Below are 18989 nucleotides of genomic sequence, written 5' to 3'. Positions count from 1 at the left end.
TTTCGCCTCTAACCTTGATGCAATAGGCAACAGATCTTTTGTATCTTAATCCATATTGTAAGCATGTTTATCCACATAACTTTCACATACTGTACTGCACAATGGATGTTTCTCTGTACATATTAAAGTTTCCAGGGCAACACAAACACTGCATTATCCTTAATGTATAGCATAGATAAACGTCCATGATCATTTCCTTGCAGAAACAGTATAAAAAGTTTATTCAAACTAAGGGGGTTACTCTCATGTTACTTTTGGAAGAGAGGTTTCCTTTGGGTGCTGGAAGAAGGGGAAAAAATAATTTTGTACTACACACACACACGCATACAACTATAGGACAGATTTTCCTGTAAATTATTATACATTTTATTTTTCTGTGTGAAAACAGTATAAATTGCAATATTAATTTAAATTTGTAAAATCGCATGAAACATTTTAATGTTATTTGTCCAAAAATTACTTCTAAATTGTATTTCCACTGAAGTGGTGGGTGGGTTTATACTTGATGGTTACAGCATGTGAAATGTTATGTTAGGAGTAGTGTTTCCTTTATAAGAATTGAAACAAATACAAAAAAAGGTAAAATTAAAAAAAACATTGCTGCAGTGTTTCAACACTTATTTATGTGCAACCAACAATATCACTCATATGTATCTATATTCTACCTTTAACTAACAAGCTATATTCATCATAGGATAGTAAATTATTTACACTGAAAAGTATACAGTATAATAAAAAAGTGTTATCAATATTTAAAAGGTAGTAAGAGTTACAGATTAAGTCACATTACACTATTTACAGACGTCCATACAGAGATCTAATAGAATCCACTGTTCCAGTTCATGACTTTATCATACTCCTGTATTCTCTGCTTGATGTGAGAGAGTTTGTTCTTCAGATAATCGCAGCGCTCCTTCTTCTCCAAAAATGTAGGGTCCTTTAAAAACAAATAAATAAATGTACTTCTTACAGAGAAGCAATTGCTTATGAAACAATTTTTTTTGCAAAGCTGCTCACATTAAAAAAATATTCAAATGGAGAATATAAAGATATCATTTATTTACCTACTTAATGACCAGAGGCGTTTCATTCCTTCATGACCGGACCAATTTTTAGGTTTTGGTAAAGCATGGTTTCACTGGGAATAACCCATAGAAAATACATGGCTCATGATTATTTTTATTTTTTTATCTGGACAGATAGGGTTTTCCTTTGGTAGCTTATCGGGGGAAAAAAAAATGGTTTTCCACAATACTATTACTTTTTTTATTTTGAAGTTATGTCACAATTGCACCCGTTTACACAAATCCTTAGCACAGGAGTAAGGGTGGGAGATGATGGCAACTTTTTTGAAGGTTTGGGATCACATGCATTGTGTGTGACATTCAGTGCATGACACTCATGAAAACTGCATTAGTGTCGTACAAAATAGGTAACACCATTGTGAAAGTCTAAGAAGTTAGGGGACTATTCTATAAACTTTTTTAAATGTAGTTTTCCATTTTAGGGGCATGTTAGGGTTTGGGTATGATCCAATGATTAATGTACTCCCTGCCTCTCTGCAGCCGTAGAACTCTTGTAGTAGTGATGAAAGATTAGATCACATACCAGATATTAAGTCCAGCGGTAGTGTTTAAAACAGCAAAATGAATCCTATCTACATCCAGTCAGAGAATAGCAGTTTCTGACAGGATATAGATAGGCATTCAGTGGCCCAAGACAGTGAAAATGTACATCTGAACTTTGAAGTTCTTATCAGTTAAACAAGTTGGATATATGACCTTCATGTTATACACAGATGCATTCCACACTACAATTGTGTGGCTTCACTTTGATAGGAGCTGCATGTCACTATTTTGTGCCGTTAGGGAAACCTTGCTCCTTCTACTATTTAACTCTCAGGGGTATATTTACTGCGGGTTTGAAAAGTGGAGATGGTGTCTATAGCAACCAATCAGATTCTAGCTGTCATTTTGTAGAATGTACTAAATAAATGATAGCTAGAATCTGATTGGTTGCTATAGACACCATCTCCACTTTTTGAAACCCGTAGTTTTTATCTTCCCTCTTTCCTCCATTCTCCCCCTCACATCACAACACTGGTCACATGCAGTCCTGCCCTCACTAACCTAATCACAAGTAGGCCGATAACTGCTTCCAACAAGGTTAGCAACATTCTTCTCCTGAAACACACCGGGATTAATTCCCAATACAATAATGGCCCAGCACAAAATGCATTTTAGTGACATCACACATCTAGATTTGCACTGGTGTAGCTAGATTTCTGTCAAAATGCATTGTTGTGGGAAGCAGGATGCCAGCATTTGTGGCAGAGAAGAGGGCTGCACTGCCCAATAGATGGCTCTAAAGTAGCAAAATCGGATTTTGATGTGATATTTACACTTTTGCACATTGCATCTCTTCAGATTTTCTTTATCTCCCTGCAAACCTAGATACAATTTCAGTTTGCCGAGAGTATGTGCACCTTGAAGTATGCTGAGAAGACCATCTATGTTCACCAGTACAAAACTAAATCAATTTGTGGACTTTGGTGAATATTTTGATGATCTGCAAGTTGTACTATCCATGTTCCCTTCAAAACTTGGCACAGACAGGAAAGCAGAAGGTGACTGAAAAAGATGCACGAATATACATGCAGCAAAAACAATCAGATGTCAGTCAGGACTAGGAGAAGATGTGGATGATAATCACAATATATCAGTGTCTCTAGTTACCGGCTACCTGCAATAACTGGAACCCAGAGCATCCGGCTGCTCAATCCAAGCACAGTATAGGCAAATCTATCCAATCTGTTACTAAACTGGACACAGATCTTGTTGCTTTACACTGTGCAGTTCTGCTAGTGTATATGGTTTAGGATTTAATTTCTAAAAGGAACAACTCCACAGAGATAAAAGCTTAGATTAAACAGAAATGCCATAAAATACGTCACATACTGTCTACCTAAGAAGAAAGCTGCTGCCTCACGAGGTAGAATGTTATATTATAGGATGCAATACGATCAGCATGGAGGGCCATGCTATATTAGTGTGGGCCAAAGTGTAGATCAGGCCTGGCCAACCTGTGACTCTCCAGAAGTTGTGAAATTACAAGTCCCAGCATGCTCTGCCAGGAGAAAGCCAGTCGATAGCTTGCAGGGTATGCTGGGAATTATAGTTTTAAAACACCTGGAGAGCCACAGACTGGCCAGGCCTGGTGTAGTGTCACCTAGCATAAATTGTTTATGCAGCAATGCCTGTATGTAGAGGACAAAATCAATTATGGTTTATGTCAAACACACCCCCCCACAAGATTTCAGAAATTTCTTTGGCAAAAAGGAAGGACTGGTAGGGGGTGGTTTAACTACAAAAACATTATGTTTATAGAACAAAGTCACATATCAAAACTATACCTTTATGATCCATATTTATAAGGCTGCTGTATCTATTTGTGACTAGCTACATAAAAAATAAAATGTCATCAATACTAGTCTCACTAGAAAGATATAGATATTATCTCTTTCCAAGGAATACACCTAAAATATTCATGTTTCCTATGTATCTGTGTGGAGAATCACATCCTCATATCTCTATGTGTTAGAATGGAGTTATAATACTTATATAACTAATCTCTAGAAGTGTGTGAACAAAAGGACCATAAAACAGGTCAGGTGGGCCATGACACATACCATAGGTGTAAAGCTGGAAGACTAAAAAAGACAAAAACACCCCCCAAAAAACCTTTTATATTGTATATTTGTGAAGCTTAATGCATGTGGTGGACATGCTTACAGGACTGACCTTTGTTAAAGAGCCAAGTTACACAATGCTGACGTTATTACTAACTTGCGTGCCACATGAATTCAGAGGCGACATTTTGTGGCGCAGCAATTAAAGTAGCAGTTTAGCAACCACGTAGCTTAGTCTTTGGTGCTTTTTAAACACCCCAGAAGCACCAGCACAAGCCTATTTAGCAGTTCTAGAAGTCTTCTAATTTGTGAGCACTGTGCAATGACTGCACAATCCAGTCCAGAAAATAAAAAGCCAGTTAATGATGCAAATGCCTGCACACTTTTCACAGCTGTTTGCACTTGATGCATCAGTCTTGAACACTGTGTGAACTCATCTGACATAGCGATTAAAGAGCTCTATAGAAGCAAATTTGTTAACTACGGGACTTAAAATAATGTTCTCTTCATAACTATAAAAAATGCATTTTATTCCTAAGAAAATGTAACAAAATGACTATGATAAATGTGTGGCTATTATACTGCATGTTCTAGGTAAAATCAAAATGACACAAAATGCTTAATCTCCATTCTATATACACAGAATAATATACTCACATTCTTTTTCTTCCTATATTCCTGCAAAACCCTTGAAATCCGCTCATATTCCTAGAAAATGCAGTAAGTGGTAATTTAATCACAGTCACACAAAAAAAAAAAAAAAAAAGTCTGTTAATTGTTGCTTCATGGCTGTTTTTCTGTTGTACAACATCAGTAATCAGACAGAAGGCTATACATGGACCAGACAAATGTACGAAGACTGGATAGAATAGATCTAACATGCTCTCCTTGCCTATAGTGCAAGTGGATAGTTGTGTCACAATCACTCTGAAATGCCAGTGTGCAAAAGAGATTTATGTACACCAGACCATTAAATAAAAACTCCACCCATTATTGTGGTGGTCAAACATTGCTGTGTGAGTTTTTATCATAGGCATTGAATGGGCAGACCCATGTTATGCACAGACACCGACACTGCACTGAGAATAATCACTTTCCCTGCTGGTTATGCCTTGATAAGATGCTTTGGCCGGGGCTGACACAGAACCACACCAGTTTGCTACATGGGGAGGTCTAGGCTAAAATGGCTTTTTATGCCTTTATCCTTTTAAATATTTGGCATTGTATGCCAATCTTGGTAATACTATACTAGATTTATTTGACAAATGTTTTCTCCACAAAACCCGTTCATACATATTGTGTGTGTATCTGAGGAATCCCTCCGTGGCTTTGCCACAGGAAGAGTACCTAACATAAGGATAGTTTGAGGTGAGCATTTTACAATGTCACGCTCTTACCGCCAGAAAAGGGCAGCAATCTATAGCAGTGAAGATAAAACAGAGTTTCCTGGTCACACAGGAGGCACTACAGATGTCACAGCTGATGCCCTTCCAGTGACAGGAAAACAAAGTTCAGTTCAGGAATACTGTAAAACACTTAGAATAAGATCATCCTGTTGTTTACTTTAGATTACAGCATCCTGCAACTCTGAATAGGTGGATAAGGAAGAATTAAACCCTTCTAGTTCAAACTGTATTCTATCATTGTCATGTGGCTGTGGAATTATACAATGATGGGAGAGCAACAGGACGCCTGTTGAAGTCCAGCTGTTGTGGAACAACAAGTCCCAGCACATGGGGAATACGGGGACATGCAGTTCCACTATAATGGGAGAGACACAGGTTGCCTCTGCTGTATGCAATGTCGCTTGGTCACTTTTTTTTCATATTTTTGGAGGGTTCAGGAGAGTGTTTTTCTTTTTATGTTTGAGATAAAAGCACAGTTGGTGCTGGACTATGTTCAATAAAGAATTTAACAAGGGTGAAGTATGTGTATTTAGTTCAATGAAAAGGGATGGGTACATTTATTTTTAGCTTTGGTATAATGGACAAAGGTCTAATGGACACTGCTGATTCGGTAAGGACCACAGGGATAGCAAGTTTGCAAGTCAACATTGATTTGGGATTGTCGCTGTCAGCGAAGATGAAACATGAATAGAATAATAAATTAGGCTGAAGAGACACTAACATCGCTACAGTCTATCTTCCCAATGCATTACATGGGGTCAGTCCCTAGCTCTGTGTATTGTTCGTAATCAACTGCTGTACAGCAAAATCTATTGCCTGAAGAAAGTCAGATTGAAATGGTCGTTGGGCTTGATTGTGCTTTCTATGTATTGCTGATAAAGCTTGTTTTCCATTTGATCTTCTCAACCCTAGTGCTGGTCTGTTCTATAGATTGAGCACTGGGAATCTACACCTTTTTATGGACCTTGCACAGGGAAGTGAAACTGTATATAGTGCTTCCCCACCTTGAACACATAATAGAACATTGTACCATCATGATGGTTTTAATAAGGCAACATTTTTTGTGAGTAGAGTAACCATTTAATGTGTCTGGGACAAAATACTGTATTTTGAGTGGTTTAGCTTGGATTAAAGTATTGATCAGGTTAGTAAAAATATTACAGGAATATTAAAGAATACAAAACACACGCAAGTGTTGTATGTATGTACCAGTGAGACAGACACTCACTTGCTCGTTGTCTGGGTTTCTTGGTAATTTGCTCATCATTGTATCAAGTTCACTGAACTTTTTTAAGACTGCCTGCACCTCAGCAGACAGCTCTTTGTATTCAGAATACTGGTCATTAAACACCGCTTTATACCGATCCCGCTCATCATCCGACTTTATGGCCTGGTATTTCCTGCAACAGAAAAGTTAGGTAGATAAATCATAAAATTACACGTTACATAACATGAGGGGTATTTTGTTTTAAAGTTTATTTAAAGGGTTTACACATGCTCTTCAGCAACTTCTGCCAAGTACATTGCTTTAGCATTCTGCTTTCCTTCTGGTTTTTTTGGTTCATTTTTTTTTTAACACAATACCCCAAATAGCAATCAAGTTTAAATATTTATTTGTTGCCCTCAGATATAAACACAGCTATACTCTATATACATGTGTTATAATTGTATCATATACAGCATCAAAGCAATGTATTGCATAAGGGTGGGGAGCAGTGTACAAGCCAATAAACTATAGTCATAAGCGGTGGAAAAAAAATCTTCAAATGAAAAGTATTTTCATGATCAATACTCACGCCACATAGTCTGGCATCACAATGGGTTTTGGAATATGTCCTGCGGGAATGTATCCACTAATTAGCTCCGGTCTCACCTCAGCCACTTTATTAGCCCTTTGCTGGACTGGAACATCATGCACCAAATGGTCATTAACAGCAGACACATCACGCTAAAAGAGAGCAGCAAAGTCACATACTAAAGGGTACATTGATATTTACCAAACACAGATACATGGGTCATTCTCAAAACTTTTGCCCATGACTATATAATATCCCAACAACTGTGCCAAAGTGTTAACAGTGCAAAATGTCTAAACATCTCACAAGATCACATGCATGTCTGTAGCTCCTAAAATATGAATATGGGATTCAACTTTGATATCATTAGCTTAGTCTGCTGTCTCATAGGGGGAAGTTCGCCTTAACTATACTTAATTGTTACTGGCAACGATTCTTTTTGAGGAAATGCAACAAGCAGTAAAGTCACCACAGATAATTAGACAAAAGGTTGTTTAACATGATTATTACCATAGTGTATGCAACAGTGTTTCGTATAATAATAATAATAATTGTAATATAAGTATTTTGTTTGGAAATCTAGATTTCTTCATGTACACAAGGATAAAGATGGAGGTGGTTCTTGAATTTAGTAATCTCACGTCTAAAAAAGTTTCCTGGTTATTTATGAACATTGCTCAAAGGTGTGAAATTACGACAAAACCAAAGCAACCAATCAGCACCTAGCTTTAATCTGCAGTTTAGACAATGAAATCAAAGGTCTTATTGGTTGCCATGGTTTTGGTGCAGATTTGCAGCTCTGAGTAGTGTTCGTAAATATCCCATATTCTGAATACATTAAAATAGAAAATAGGCAACACTAGTCTTATACTAAAGAAACATCAACATTTCAGTGCCGTGACTTACACCACCTTCAGGATACACAGACAACATGCTATCTATCCTGAGGAGCTGATTTGTTGCTCATCGAAATGTTGCCGTTTTTAACAAAATAAATATTCTCTCTGGATAAGACCAAGGCGGCCATGTCCTTCTTTTGTGTTGCATACTCCTGCAATTCCTGCAGTACAAGGTATGGACATAAATAGGAACCACAGATGATTGAGCTCTGCAGTATTTCTGATCCATGTCATTACATTTTAACAAATACTTGTATTTCCTTTGCTGTCTTAGTTTTGGTACTAGCATCATCTCACACCACTGTCATAGATATTACATAGAGCTTGTGCACCCAGCTAGACAGCATGTGATTCCAGGATGAGCAAGTCTGCATAAACAAGAATAAGCATGTTTCATACATTCTACACTGAACTCATCTCCCCCTGCACATTCCTCTGTGTAATTATTTATCTCATGTTTCAGGTATACACAAGTCCAGTCTAAATTTGGCAAATCATAGGCATATTCATACCTCCAATTCAAATGGTTTTGATAGCTTGATTTGATTACTGCAGCATGTATGTAAAGTAAATCGATAGTAAAAGATAAACTTGGCCAGCAAAAATGAAATGTAGATTGTCTGGGTTGGACATTTTTGGATGTTCTTTGTCAGGTCACTTATCAACATTTATTTTGTAGCACTAGCAAATTCCATAGCGCTTTACAGTTGGGGACAAACACAGTAATAAACAATACTGGGTAAAACGGACAAAGAGGTTAGAAGGCTCTGCTCGCAAGCTTACAATCTATGGGGTATAGAGATTTCGTCAGGATCAAAACACATCTTTCCATGTTTGGAACCACTTTAAAAGCATAGTAGTCTCTGGTGATTTCATGGTCTTTAAATCATATTCCTCATTTCACAGCTTAGTCGATTACTCAAAGTTAAAGGCAGCATACAGTCATCTAACCGAGGAAGCAGCTAGTCACCCAAAAACAAGCAGGAGGTTTGACTTTGTATTGGTCAATACGCACTTCAGTATGGTGCACGGAAACCAGACAGAAATGTTAGTCAAAGTCCCTTTTTCTGGTGTTTACATGTAATTTGATATACTAAGTGACTAAACAAAACACAGTGTATGTGGAAATGCATAGCAAAAGGTAAATTCTTAAAGGCTAATTTCACCCAATATCACATTTTTAGCATCCAATCAACTAGCAGAACACTGTGATCCCTGCAGTTCAGGAGAACTCACTCACACCAGCACTAAGTGGCAGGATACCATACTGTGTTACTTCATGATACTGACTGCACAGAACCGTGGCCAACCTGCCACTATGATGGAAACTAGCGGTTTGGATGGGAAATTCTTCCAAAAAACATTGCATTTCTGGCAGGGGCAAGTTATCCTGAATTGTGGATTTCCCCCTACACACAGTTGCTGTAGTTAAGGAAAGATGGTGATGTTTTATTTTTGAGTGAACCTAGGCTCTAAAGTAGAACTCAGCCACACATAATAATATGGTCTAAAATCCTACTCAAACTAGAAGAACAGGGTGGTTTGGTATCCATGACTCCCACGTCTCCCAACATTCTACTCATGGGACATGGCACACCCTCTGAAAAATTCACATGAAGGTGTTACCACTCCCCTAAATAACCTTTTGTATTGCTGCACATGCCAGTGACAAGCACAGGCAGTGGACATGTCACCCACCATTCCCAGCAATGGACTGGTGGGCAATCCATTGGTGGGACATTTGGGAGGTATCATTCCTGAATTGCTGGGTGATAAGTATTTCACAATCAAATTAAAAAAAGAATAAAAGATAAAAATATTTTAAACTATATGTCGAAATATTATAATACACTATATTTGGATGTATCACATGATCGGCTCACATCCAATCCTAGGATGCCTTCTTCGTCAAGATGCTGCACACCATGACGAAGAGGGCATCCCAGGATTGGAAGCGAGACGATCATGTGACACTTACATCCAAATCTAAAGAGACCAACTTTTACATTACTTATATATTTGTGAATGTTATTACTATACTTTTTTCTATATAAGCTAGCCTGTGTCTTATGTTTAATGGTATAAATAACCAAAAGGGCCCAGATAATGCCATAGTACAGGGTTTCCCAAACCCAGTCCTCAGGGCTCCCTAACAGTGCAGGTTTTCCGGATCACATGTGACATAATTAGGACCACCTGTGGATCTGTTACAATGTGTCAGTCAGTAATGAATACACCTGTGCTCCTGCAAGGAGATATGGAAAACCTGCACTGTGGCAGACAGTTGGGGGAGAATGCCACAGTGCAGACCGAGCTCAGACGGGTGTTCCAATGCTCCCTGCTCACTAATTTATGTGCCATGATACTATGGGTTGCCATCCATGATAGTTCAGAATCACAAATCATTAATAGCAGAGTGACGAAAAAACAAAAAAAGAAGAAAGCCTGCTGCAGTAATTTACATTAAAATAAAAAAAGAGAACAAAACAAACAAAAAAAAAACCACACCTGCTTTTTCATGGGATTGCTGCTTTAAGAAGAGCTGAGAACCACACAATACATGTCAGGACTTATCACTCTTTGCACCACAGAAAGAGCTTGCAATGTGTATGAGAGCTTTAAATCCCAGAGAGGTGGTAACAGAGCTAAGAAATATAGACCACATTCCATGTAATACAGTACTTGCTGTTGAAAAACATGGTAGGAAACTAGACAGGAAATACAAACTCGCCAACAACTCAAACACATTGTGCTGTAACAAAGCGTTAATATGATCCTCGGTTCTACAAGCATGACTTCACTTCAATTAGGCAAAAACTCCCCTTTACCTTATATTAAAACGCAAGGCAAATCCAAACATTTGCTTAACTATTCACAGAGCCAACACTGCAGTATTTCCCTAGTTAAATATAATTACCATTTGTGAATCCAATATGAACAGTTAAACTGTACCTGTTTTCTATACACAGAGGAGGCAATGTCTTATTGACCATTTTAAATCTGAATTTACTCCCTTTCTGCACTTCCTAACTTTTATAGAATAAGCACAAATGTGTCATTTTACTGTAGACTAAAAGCTTAACTATATTGCAGCTGCTGAAAACTATGATTACTTACCAGAACTTTCGAGGGATAATCATGTGAATCATGGGATTTCATCTAAGAACATAAAGAAGAAAAATCAGTTTATTAAATTTCTCACCCATATTTTTTTCTTCAACAAAGTGACCGATTTCATGCACGGACTTGTGTGTCTGTACACAAGCTGATGTGTCTTGATTGTTACATAGTAAGACCAGCTAAAGCATCTTCAGATCAATGTAATTATATTTTGTACACAGAGACATGAGGTGGATTGTAAAAGGGCCAGATGGGTTTAACTTGCAGCTTCCTATTGGTCCTTGTGGCCACACCCCTTCTCCATCTAACTGGAGGTGCAGGCTTAAGATAAAAACAGAGTTTTACTGCAACCCAAATAAGCAAAAGTCAGCATTTTGTCATAACATGGTGATCTAAACCAGTGCTGGCCTGACTGAACAACATCACATGGCACGGTGGCTAGGTGGTTAGCAATTCTGCCTCACAGCGCTGGGGTCATGAGTTCAATTCCCGACCATGGCCTTATCTGTGTGGAGTTTGTATGTTCTCCCCCTGTTTGCGTGGGTTTCCTCCCACACTCCAAAAACAAACTGGTAGGTTAATTGGCTGTTATTAAATTGACCTTAGTCTGTGTGTGTGTGTTAGGGAATTTAGACTGTAAACTCCAATGGGGCAGGGACTGATGTAAGCGAGTTCTCTGTACAGCGCTGCAGAATAAGTGGCGCTATATAAATAAATGGTGATGGCACACAATGGCCATACATTCAGGACTCTGCTGGAGGTACGTGACCGTACTTAATCAGATGCGCATGTGAAGTGATGATCCAATATTTTAAATAGACATCTTCTGCCCAGGGCGCCAGATTGGCTCAGGCCAGCCCTCAATGCCACCCAAAGTTTTCATTTTTATTTCTCTTTAATCATTTACAGTGCGCTGTTATAAAGTGTGTGCCAGGGCAAGAAAACATACTTAAATGTGGTAAAGGCTAGATAAAGAGGAAATAAGGTTATAGCAGTCTGTTATCAAGCTCAAACTATGGTAAAATTTAGGTGCAGAAAATCTGCCTGTATTAGCAGGAAATTGGCAAAGTCCAAAGCCCAAGTAGCCACCCTGAAGAATTCACAATATAGAAAGAGTAATGCAAACATTTTCTATTTTATTTTTTTTACCTCATGCTCAATAAATTCCCGTCTCCTCCGAGCACCCTCATGTCGCCAGAGTTTTAAAGCAACAATTGCACTAATGAAATAAACAAGCATGATGACAAAGAGGAATATTATGGCTGCTGTCTGTCCTCCTTCCACACGGCAGAATGTGGAGTACATTGGGTTGTTAAATAATGAATAGTAGCATAGCCCTCCTCGGTTAGTGTCATTCACATACACAATAGCTGCAGACATGTATAGTATGAACAAGCAAATGTTGATTCCAAATTCCGTTAGAGGCCACCAGTTAGAATCCAGGAGAATGGTCCTATAGTACATGGACATGCCAAGCACCAGGAGGATTATAGTCGCCAGCCATGCCAAGCCTGCCACCACAAGTACAAATGGAGTCTTGGGTCCACTATAGTAGTATCCCCCTTGTAAACTAGCAGTATATGAATATGGCTGAGAATAACCAAACATATTGTACCATTCATTGTCTTTGTGGATATAAGCAGTAACACAGGCAAACACACCTGCTCCGAGCAAGAGTTCCACAATGCACAGTATCCTCAGTAATCCGGCCCATGACTTCATGTAAGCGTATCGCATGTTGTACTCTTCCACCCTCTCGCTGTATGTTTTCACAGTATGTGTCTGGCGACTAAGAGAGCCGTATGGGTCTTCAGGAATCATGGCTTCACCTTCTTTCCTTGTGTTGTAGCTACCACCAGAACCCCCATATGGGTCCCTGTATGAGGTTCCAGCCAACCTTGAGTTTACTAGAGAGATTTTTCCATGAGGTTCAGAAGCAGGGAGGGACGGTGACTGTGGAGGAGAACACTGTTCTCCCCCAGAAATATAGTTAATATCTGATGTGGGCTCCTCCCATGGAGTCTCTTTTTTTCTTTTAAATATTTGTTTCCAGGAATCTGGAATAAAACGACGTACAGGTCGAATTTCATTTGGAGTGACTGGCTCCTCACTATCGCTTGGATAGAACTCAGGTCCAAATGGAGGATGCAGTGGCAGAGGAGGTGGTGGCAAAGGATCAGTGCTCAGGGCCAACTCACAGTCCTGTAGGTTCTGGAGATTATGGTTTGACAGATGGGTTTCTATTGGTACCTGATCATACTGCTCAACGCGGACATTTGTAGCTCCGCCTTTAGATCTTGGTGCTGAAGAGAAGTCTCCTCTAGACATTTGTGGATGCTTGCTGCAGAACACATAGTAGCAATGTTATATTAAGAAATGCATTCAATGCAACAGAAAATAAAAACAAATGTATTTATGCCATTCTGACAACAAAAAAATTAAACAAAAAAAAGTTACATAAACAAATTGCTTAAAAGATAATTTTAAGAAAATATATTAATTTCATTTGACTAACTATTTTACAAACATCATTGTATAAACTGGTACTGAAGATCGACAATGTAAAAATACTATGTAACAAAATAATAATAAAAATATATAAAAAAGGCTGAAAAAATGTCAAGCACATATACATGCTGGATATATGTAGAGGCAAAAAGTCTTATAATAACGGACCTCATGTCTTAAAATTGTCATAGTGCCCTGCATGCACTGCTTACTATAGGTGATGATGATGGATTGTAAAATAGCAAATAGTAATATCAAACAAGACTCAAGCATTGCTTTTAAAAAAACAAAAAACTATTTAGAGCAGAGAAACAATGTCAGAAGTAGTCCTCATGTTTAAACTCGAAAATAAATGTGTTCAATTAAAGGGGCTCTATAGATCGTGTTTGTTTTATCTAAAAAAAAAAATGCAGGATAGAGAACCCGTATAAGGTCTAACAACAGTCTGGATAAAGTAAAGAATAAAGTGGCAGCTGCTTTGGGTACAGAAGATCCAGCACCAATCAGACAATTTCTGCTTTCAAAGTAATTAATGTCTGGTTATTGGCATACACAATCTGATGAAATGGGCGCAACAGCACAAGTAATCAGAAATGACATGATTATGTCCTTCAAGTGTAAAGGCGCCAATGCCCCTACTTTAACCTCTGTCTGAGGTCAATGTAAAGTGTAAGTGACATAGAATCTATGTCACTTACACTTTACATTGACCTCAGACAGACAGACTATCTAAGATAGTATAAAATATTGTACCACCATAGTAAGACATTCAGTTCCTCACAATGAATCAAAAATTGCACTGGATTTGAGATAAATATTTGTAAATATCATACCTGCAAACAGATAAATAGCTAAATTAATTTTTCTACAGAATTTACCATTAAACTCAATCAGCTGAGGGGAATATTCTTTTTGATGTAACCCAGATAATGCAAAAACGTAAAAGACTTTACAAATGTGCAAACCATACCCATTATTAATCCTGATATTTGTCAAACTCCTGTATTAGTTCATTTTAGCTAAAATACATGTTTGCATTATATAAAACTACAGAGCAAATTGCAGACAGTTGTGATCGATTAGTCTGTACATCAATTCCCATTTATAATGTCCATTCTGTCTCATCTTGAATAACACTTGTCTGTAAAAGTTTAAGCATGAAGATTTAAATGCAGACCAAGACCAAAATACTGTAATATACGTAGTACATGGTAAAGAATAAAATAAAATAAACATGCACAATGTACATAAAGAACCATCTCACCTTCTGGGTGTTGTGAGAGATGATCAACAGCAGCCTATTAGCATGTCTCCCCGCCCCCTGATTGTGAGCACTCTCACTTTAGACAGACTGTTTCTTCTCTGTCTTTATTTCCAAAACTTACGTTTCTTGCTTCACCTTCGGCCTGTGAGTTTATCCCGATCCATAGGAAGTTATGAAGGACGGAATACGAGTTGCTGTGTAAGTAAGTCCGCACTCTCACCTGAGAGCTGCACTCTCTCCCGGTCTCGGATTCTGTTCTCGGTCACGTGGTACTCTTCCTCTCCGTGGGTGACGTCAGTGACCACGCCCCTCCATACAGGTAGCTGTACAGGCTCTGACTCACCTATCCTGGGTGTAACACACACAGAACATTGTACCTCACTTCCTGAAACTATTTCTTTCAGTGTGACTAGGCCAATATGTGGAATTTAATCGACTGCATCAAACTCATATTGTCCTATAAATTATAAGATTGCTTGGTAAAGCCCAGAGTTATTATTGGGTTTGTTCCAAATTGCAAAGCACTGATGAGTATCAGGGGCAGGCTGGGCTGGGGGGCTGGGGGGCTGGAGGGCATCTGCCCCTTTCCCTGGCCAGATCCCATAGTGAGCTTCATCATCATCATCATCATCATCAATATTTATTTATATAGCGCCAGCAAATTCCGTAGCGCTTTACAATTGGGAACAAACATTAATAAGACAATACTGGGTAATACATACAGACAGAGAGGTAAGAGAACCCTGCTCGAAAGCTTACAATCTATAGGACAATGGGAGTTAGAAACACAAGGGCATGTGCTACATCATATTGCACAATGGACCAGCCAGACTGAAAAGGTAAAAGTACTGAGTGGGCTATGTGTGTTGCAATGTTGGTCAGAAGGTTGTTGTCTTGCGTTAGCAGTGTAGAGGATGGCAATAGGGTAATCTAGGGAAATTAAGATGATGGTTGAGGAATATCATAATCTTGTCTGAAGAGGTGGGTTTTCAGTGAACGCTTGAAGGTTTGAAGACTAGAGAAAAGTCTTACTGTGCGAGGGAGGGAATTCCACAAAGTAGGTGCAGCCCGGAAAAAATCCTGTAACCGAGAATGGGAGGATGTGATGAGAGTGGAGGAGCTTGGGCTGGGTCACCTGTATTTTTATTTTCTTAAAAATATTCCTAATAGTCTGCTGAATTGAGTCTTGCCTCGAGTCCCCCCCACACCACCAGGCTAAAATCAGCCCTCCCCTGATGAATATGCTAGTGCTCAGGGCCGGTGCTAGGGTCCATGGCGCCCTAGGCATTTTTACAAAATCGTCTTTCCTTACCTTGTCTCACCACCGCCGCCTCTCTGCTCCGTCTCCTCCACTCCACTCACTGACACTAGTGAGGGGAGGGGAGGAGACGGAGCAGAGAGGTGGCGGTGGTGAGCAATAGCCTCTTCCCCCCTCCCCATGCATCTTAAAATTAATTTCCAATTCTGTGGCGCCCTCCAGAGCCCGGCGCCCTAGGCAAGTGCCTAACCTTGCCTAATGGGAGCGCCGGGCCTGCTAGTGCTATATAAATAAATATTATTATTAATACTAATAATTAATGGGGTAAAAATCCTTATACCCTGCCAATAAATGGCTATCTGATATTACTAAAAGAATAAAAAGTCCAACAGTAGTTCAATGCAGGGGGTGCTAGAAAGAAATGACATTGTGCTTAGAAGCAAAAGCGAGAAAAGGATTGCTCATATAAATACTCAAGATTAAAAAAAATATAGCTAATGTTAAAAGGAACTTTATTAATTACAATTCAGAAGGAAAGGGACAGGCATACAGAGATGCAAAATTATTGATTCGTTATTTGGTCAGCCTTCGTGAAATAATAAAAAATATGTGAATACTGGTGCACCATGTTATGTGAATTATAAAACCATAAAGGCCCCTAACAGAGAGATAATGTATGGACTGATTCTTCCTTAGTACACTGTTTCTATCCAAGTACACAATCTAGTTGTATATCGCAACACATTGAAGGGCCTTTTGTTATTCTCAGTCGGAAGGATTCAAAGGGGAAATTTAGAAGTGGTGATATGGAAAATATAAGTGAATGGGATTTGATAGTTTTACACTGAAAGCAGTATGTAAAGTAAAGTAATAGAAGTGGTGGTATGCCTTACCGCCATATACCAGCCCCCTTCAACCACTGCCAGTCGGGGTATTATTATATGAAAACAAATGTGTTCTGTTTATTTAAATGCTATAAATCAATTTAAATCAGTCTGCTTTTATTAATAAAACTATAAATGATACTTATGGACATTTCTTATAATTCACTCAGATTATTTACAAGAGTAACCGTGACTCTCTATTTAACTCCATGCTGCTTATTAATTGAAACTGGTTGTATCACCCATAACTTGTATAGTAACTTAGATCTCTATTAGTAGTAATTTTTCGTATTGAAAGCCGGGGATGGTGTTTTCTTCACCCAAGTGCCCAAAAAACTACAAAAATGTGCACGGGGTACGGTATTCAGGATCTCCTCTAAAGCGGAAAGGTCCTGCTATCCTCAACTGTCCAGAACAAAAGGTCCCTTAGGGGAGCAAGTGACTTCAGACCCCCTTGGCTGCAAGGGGGGGATCCCTTGTGCCCTGGGTTCTTCAGAATGACGTCTTAAAGCTCTAAAAATAATTAATATCTATGCATTTGTATTTATAATACACTTAATACCCCCTTATTATCTTACCACAATTTATATATTATTGGGGAATCTCAGAGGAACACGATCAAGCTCATCTTAATAGAGGAATAGTCCTATGATTCTACATTAATTGTATCTCTAGTAGTACGTTCTCTAATGATTACTCCGATTGCTCTCATTCAGGATTATAGCACCTATATTAATTTGCTATCGTTCATCTCCATGAAGCTGCTGATTACTCCAGTAGTTTTAACCGGGGAGATTATTTTTGTACTTGTTCATTATATAGGCACCAAATGAAACATGGACTCTGCCCACCTGTCATTCCGATTAACAAGTACCGAAAACTGCCAGTCCTTCTCAGCATGCAGCCAACATGCTGGGACTTGCAGTTCTCCACAACAGCTGGAATGTTACCTAAGCAACATTCTGGAAAATGACTGTACTCAGACTAAGCGTCCTGCCTGAAGTTAGTGACAGGGGCATGGTAATGGAATGGTATATGTGTGGAGGGATCGGGAATTACACATTTATAGAGACCCTCTCCTGCAGTACAGTCTGTTTACTCAGCACTCCTGTAATCTTGAACTCCCCAATCTCACTCAAGAGAACTAAATCTTTCCTGGAATGACAGGTGGGCGAAGTCAAGCGGCGTTTGTATAATTAACAAGTACTGATCATTTTAATCCCCTAATATTTTTTACCCTCACTGGTTGCAGGTTTAAAACTGTTTGTCATGTGTTTGAATAAAGTTATCAATTTCATTAATAATATCTTTGATGCAAGAATTGGGAAAAGCCATGAAGCTCTTACTTTTGCCAACTTAAACCATTGGAAATCACATTTACCAGCCTCATTGATATATCCCATACTAGTAATAGTGACCATCGCGAAACAATTGGTATAGCACCAATGGACGTCCCAGATTCACCCCCCCCCCCCCCCCCCTCCTTCCTGAGCACACTAAAAGCTGAATTGTTAGACATACTTTACGACGGTCAACCCTTCCAGACACAGACGGTCAAGAAGTTTTACCTGCTCCATGACTCCTCTCAATGTTTATTATTAGTCTTTATTGAAAATGAACATTGATATGTGCGACATCGTCTAATTTCCCCCCTCGCCCCTGTGTTTAATTACCACTACGTGCCCCCTACAGCTTTCTTATTATATTCAATTCTGCTAATTCTTATTTTGTGGATATTTAAATCACCAAATATCGTTTGTTAAAACTTATGTATTTTTACTTTCTTTTTCATTTAATTTAGTTTATTTAATTTTTCTTCAACAGAAAGAGGTTATAAGTTGTACAGCTTTTGACAATTTTCTTTGCTATAGCCTGAACTCAGAAGCTAATTCTACAACACCTCTTGGTCTCAGGACACATTTCTCCATGAGACAAATTTTAGAGCTCAAAAGGTTGAGATGGTGGACGCAGGGATTTACAAACATCTATTTACACTACTGGATACACTGTACTAAAGCATGTATCTATGCAACCACCTAGAGAATTGTATTCCATTTGTGTTCTGTGTCACATCTAGGACTGTAGAAAAGGAGGACAACCTTTATAAAGGACTTATATACTCTATATTTTCATTTACTTTTTTTAATTATGATTTGGGTCAATGCT

General features: G+C 38.6%; 1 protein-coding gene across 2 annotated transcripts; it reads right to left on the bottom strand.

The window, feature by feature from the left end:
• Nucleotides 1-556: 556 nt before the first annotated feature.
• MARVELD2 (MARVEL domain containing 2) lies at nucleotides 557-14956 on the bottom strand. Of its 2 annotated transcripts, none has more exons than XM_075180165.1 (7): nucleotides 14759-14956; nucleotides 12059-13250; nucleotides 10907-10948; nucleotides 6891-7042; nucleotides 6323-6494; nucleotides 4346-4396; nucleotides 557-937 (listed from the first exon to the last, which is right to left on the bottom strand). In XM_075180165.1, exons 2-7 carry the CDS (start codon nucleotides 13235-13237, stop codon nucleotides 818-820), a joined length of 1716 nt encoding a protein of 571 aa, XP_075036266.1. In that variant the 5' UTR covers nucleotides 13238-13250; nucleotides 14759-14956; the 3' UTR covers nucleotides 557-817. The 2 variants fall into 2 exon arrangements, with proteins under 2 accessions (XP_075036266.1, XP_075036257.1); XM_075180156.1 differs by having other exon boundaries at nucleotides 14682-14955.
• Nucleotides 14957-18989: the final 4033 nt, after the last annotated feature.

The sequence above is a fragment of the Mixophyes fleayi genome, chromosome 1 (assembly GCF_038048845.1).
Source record: "Mixophyes fleayi isolate aMixFle1 chromosome 1, aMixFle1.hap1, whole genome shotgun sequence".
In the NCBI taxonomy this organism is placed as follows: Eukaryota; Metazoa; Chordata; class Amphibia; order Anura; family Limnodynastidae; genus Mixophyes; species Mixophyes fleayi.
This window is presented reverse-complemented; position numbering and strand designations above follow the sequence as displayed.

What these genes read in the sequence shown, in the direction of transcription:
- MARVELD2 (XM_075180165.1), bottom strand. Translation starts at nt 13,237, where the DNA reads ATGTCTAGAGGAGACTTCTCTTCAGCACCAAGATCTAAAGGCGGAGCT. An exon ending in ATTATCCCTCGAAAGTTCTG is followed by an intron (nt 7,043 to 10,906) that starts GTAAGTAATCAT and finishes GCTCTCTTTTAG; the next exon opens with CGTGATGTGTCTGCTGTTAA. An exon ending in GTGATGCCAGACTATGTGGC is followed by an intron (nt 6,495 to 6,890) that starts GTGAGTATTGAT and finishes TTTCTGTTGCAG; the next exon opens with GAAATACCAGGCCATAAAGT.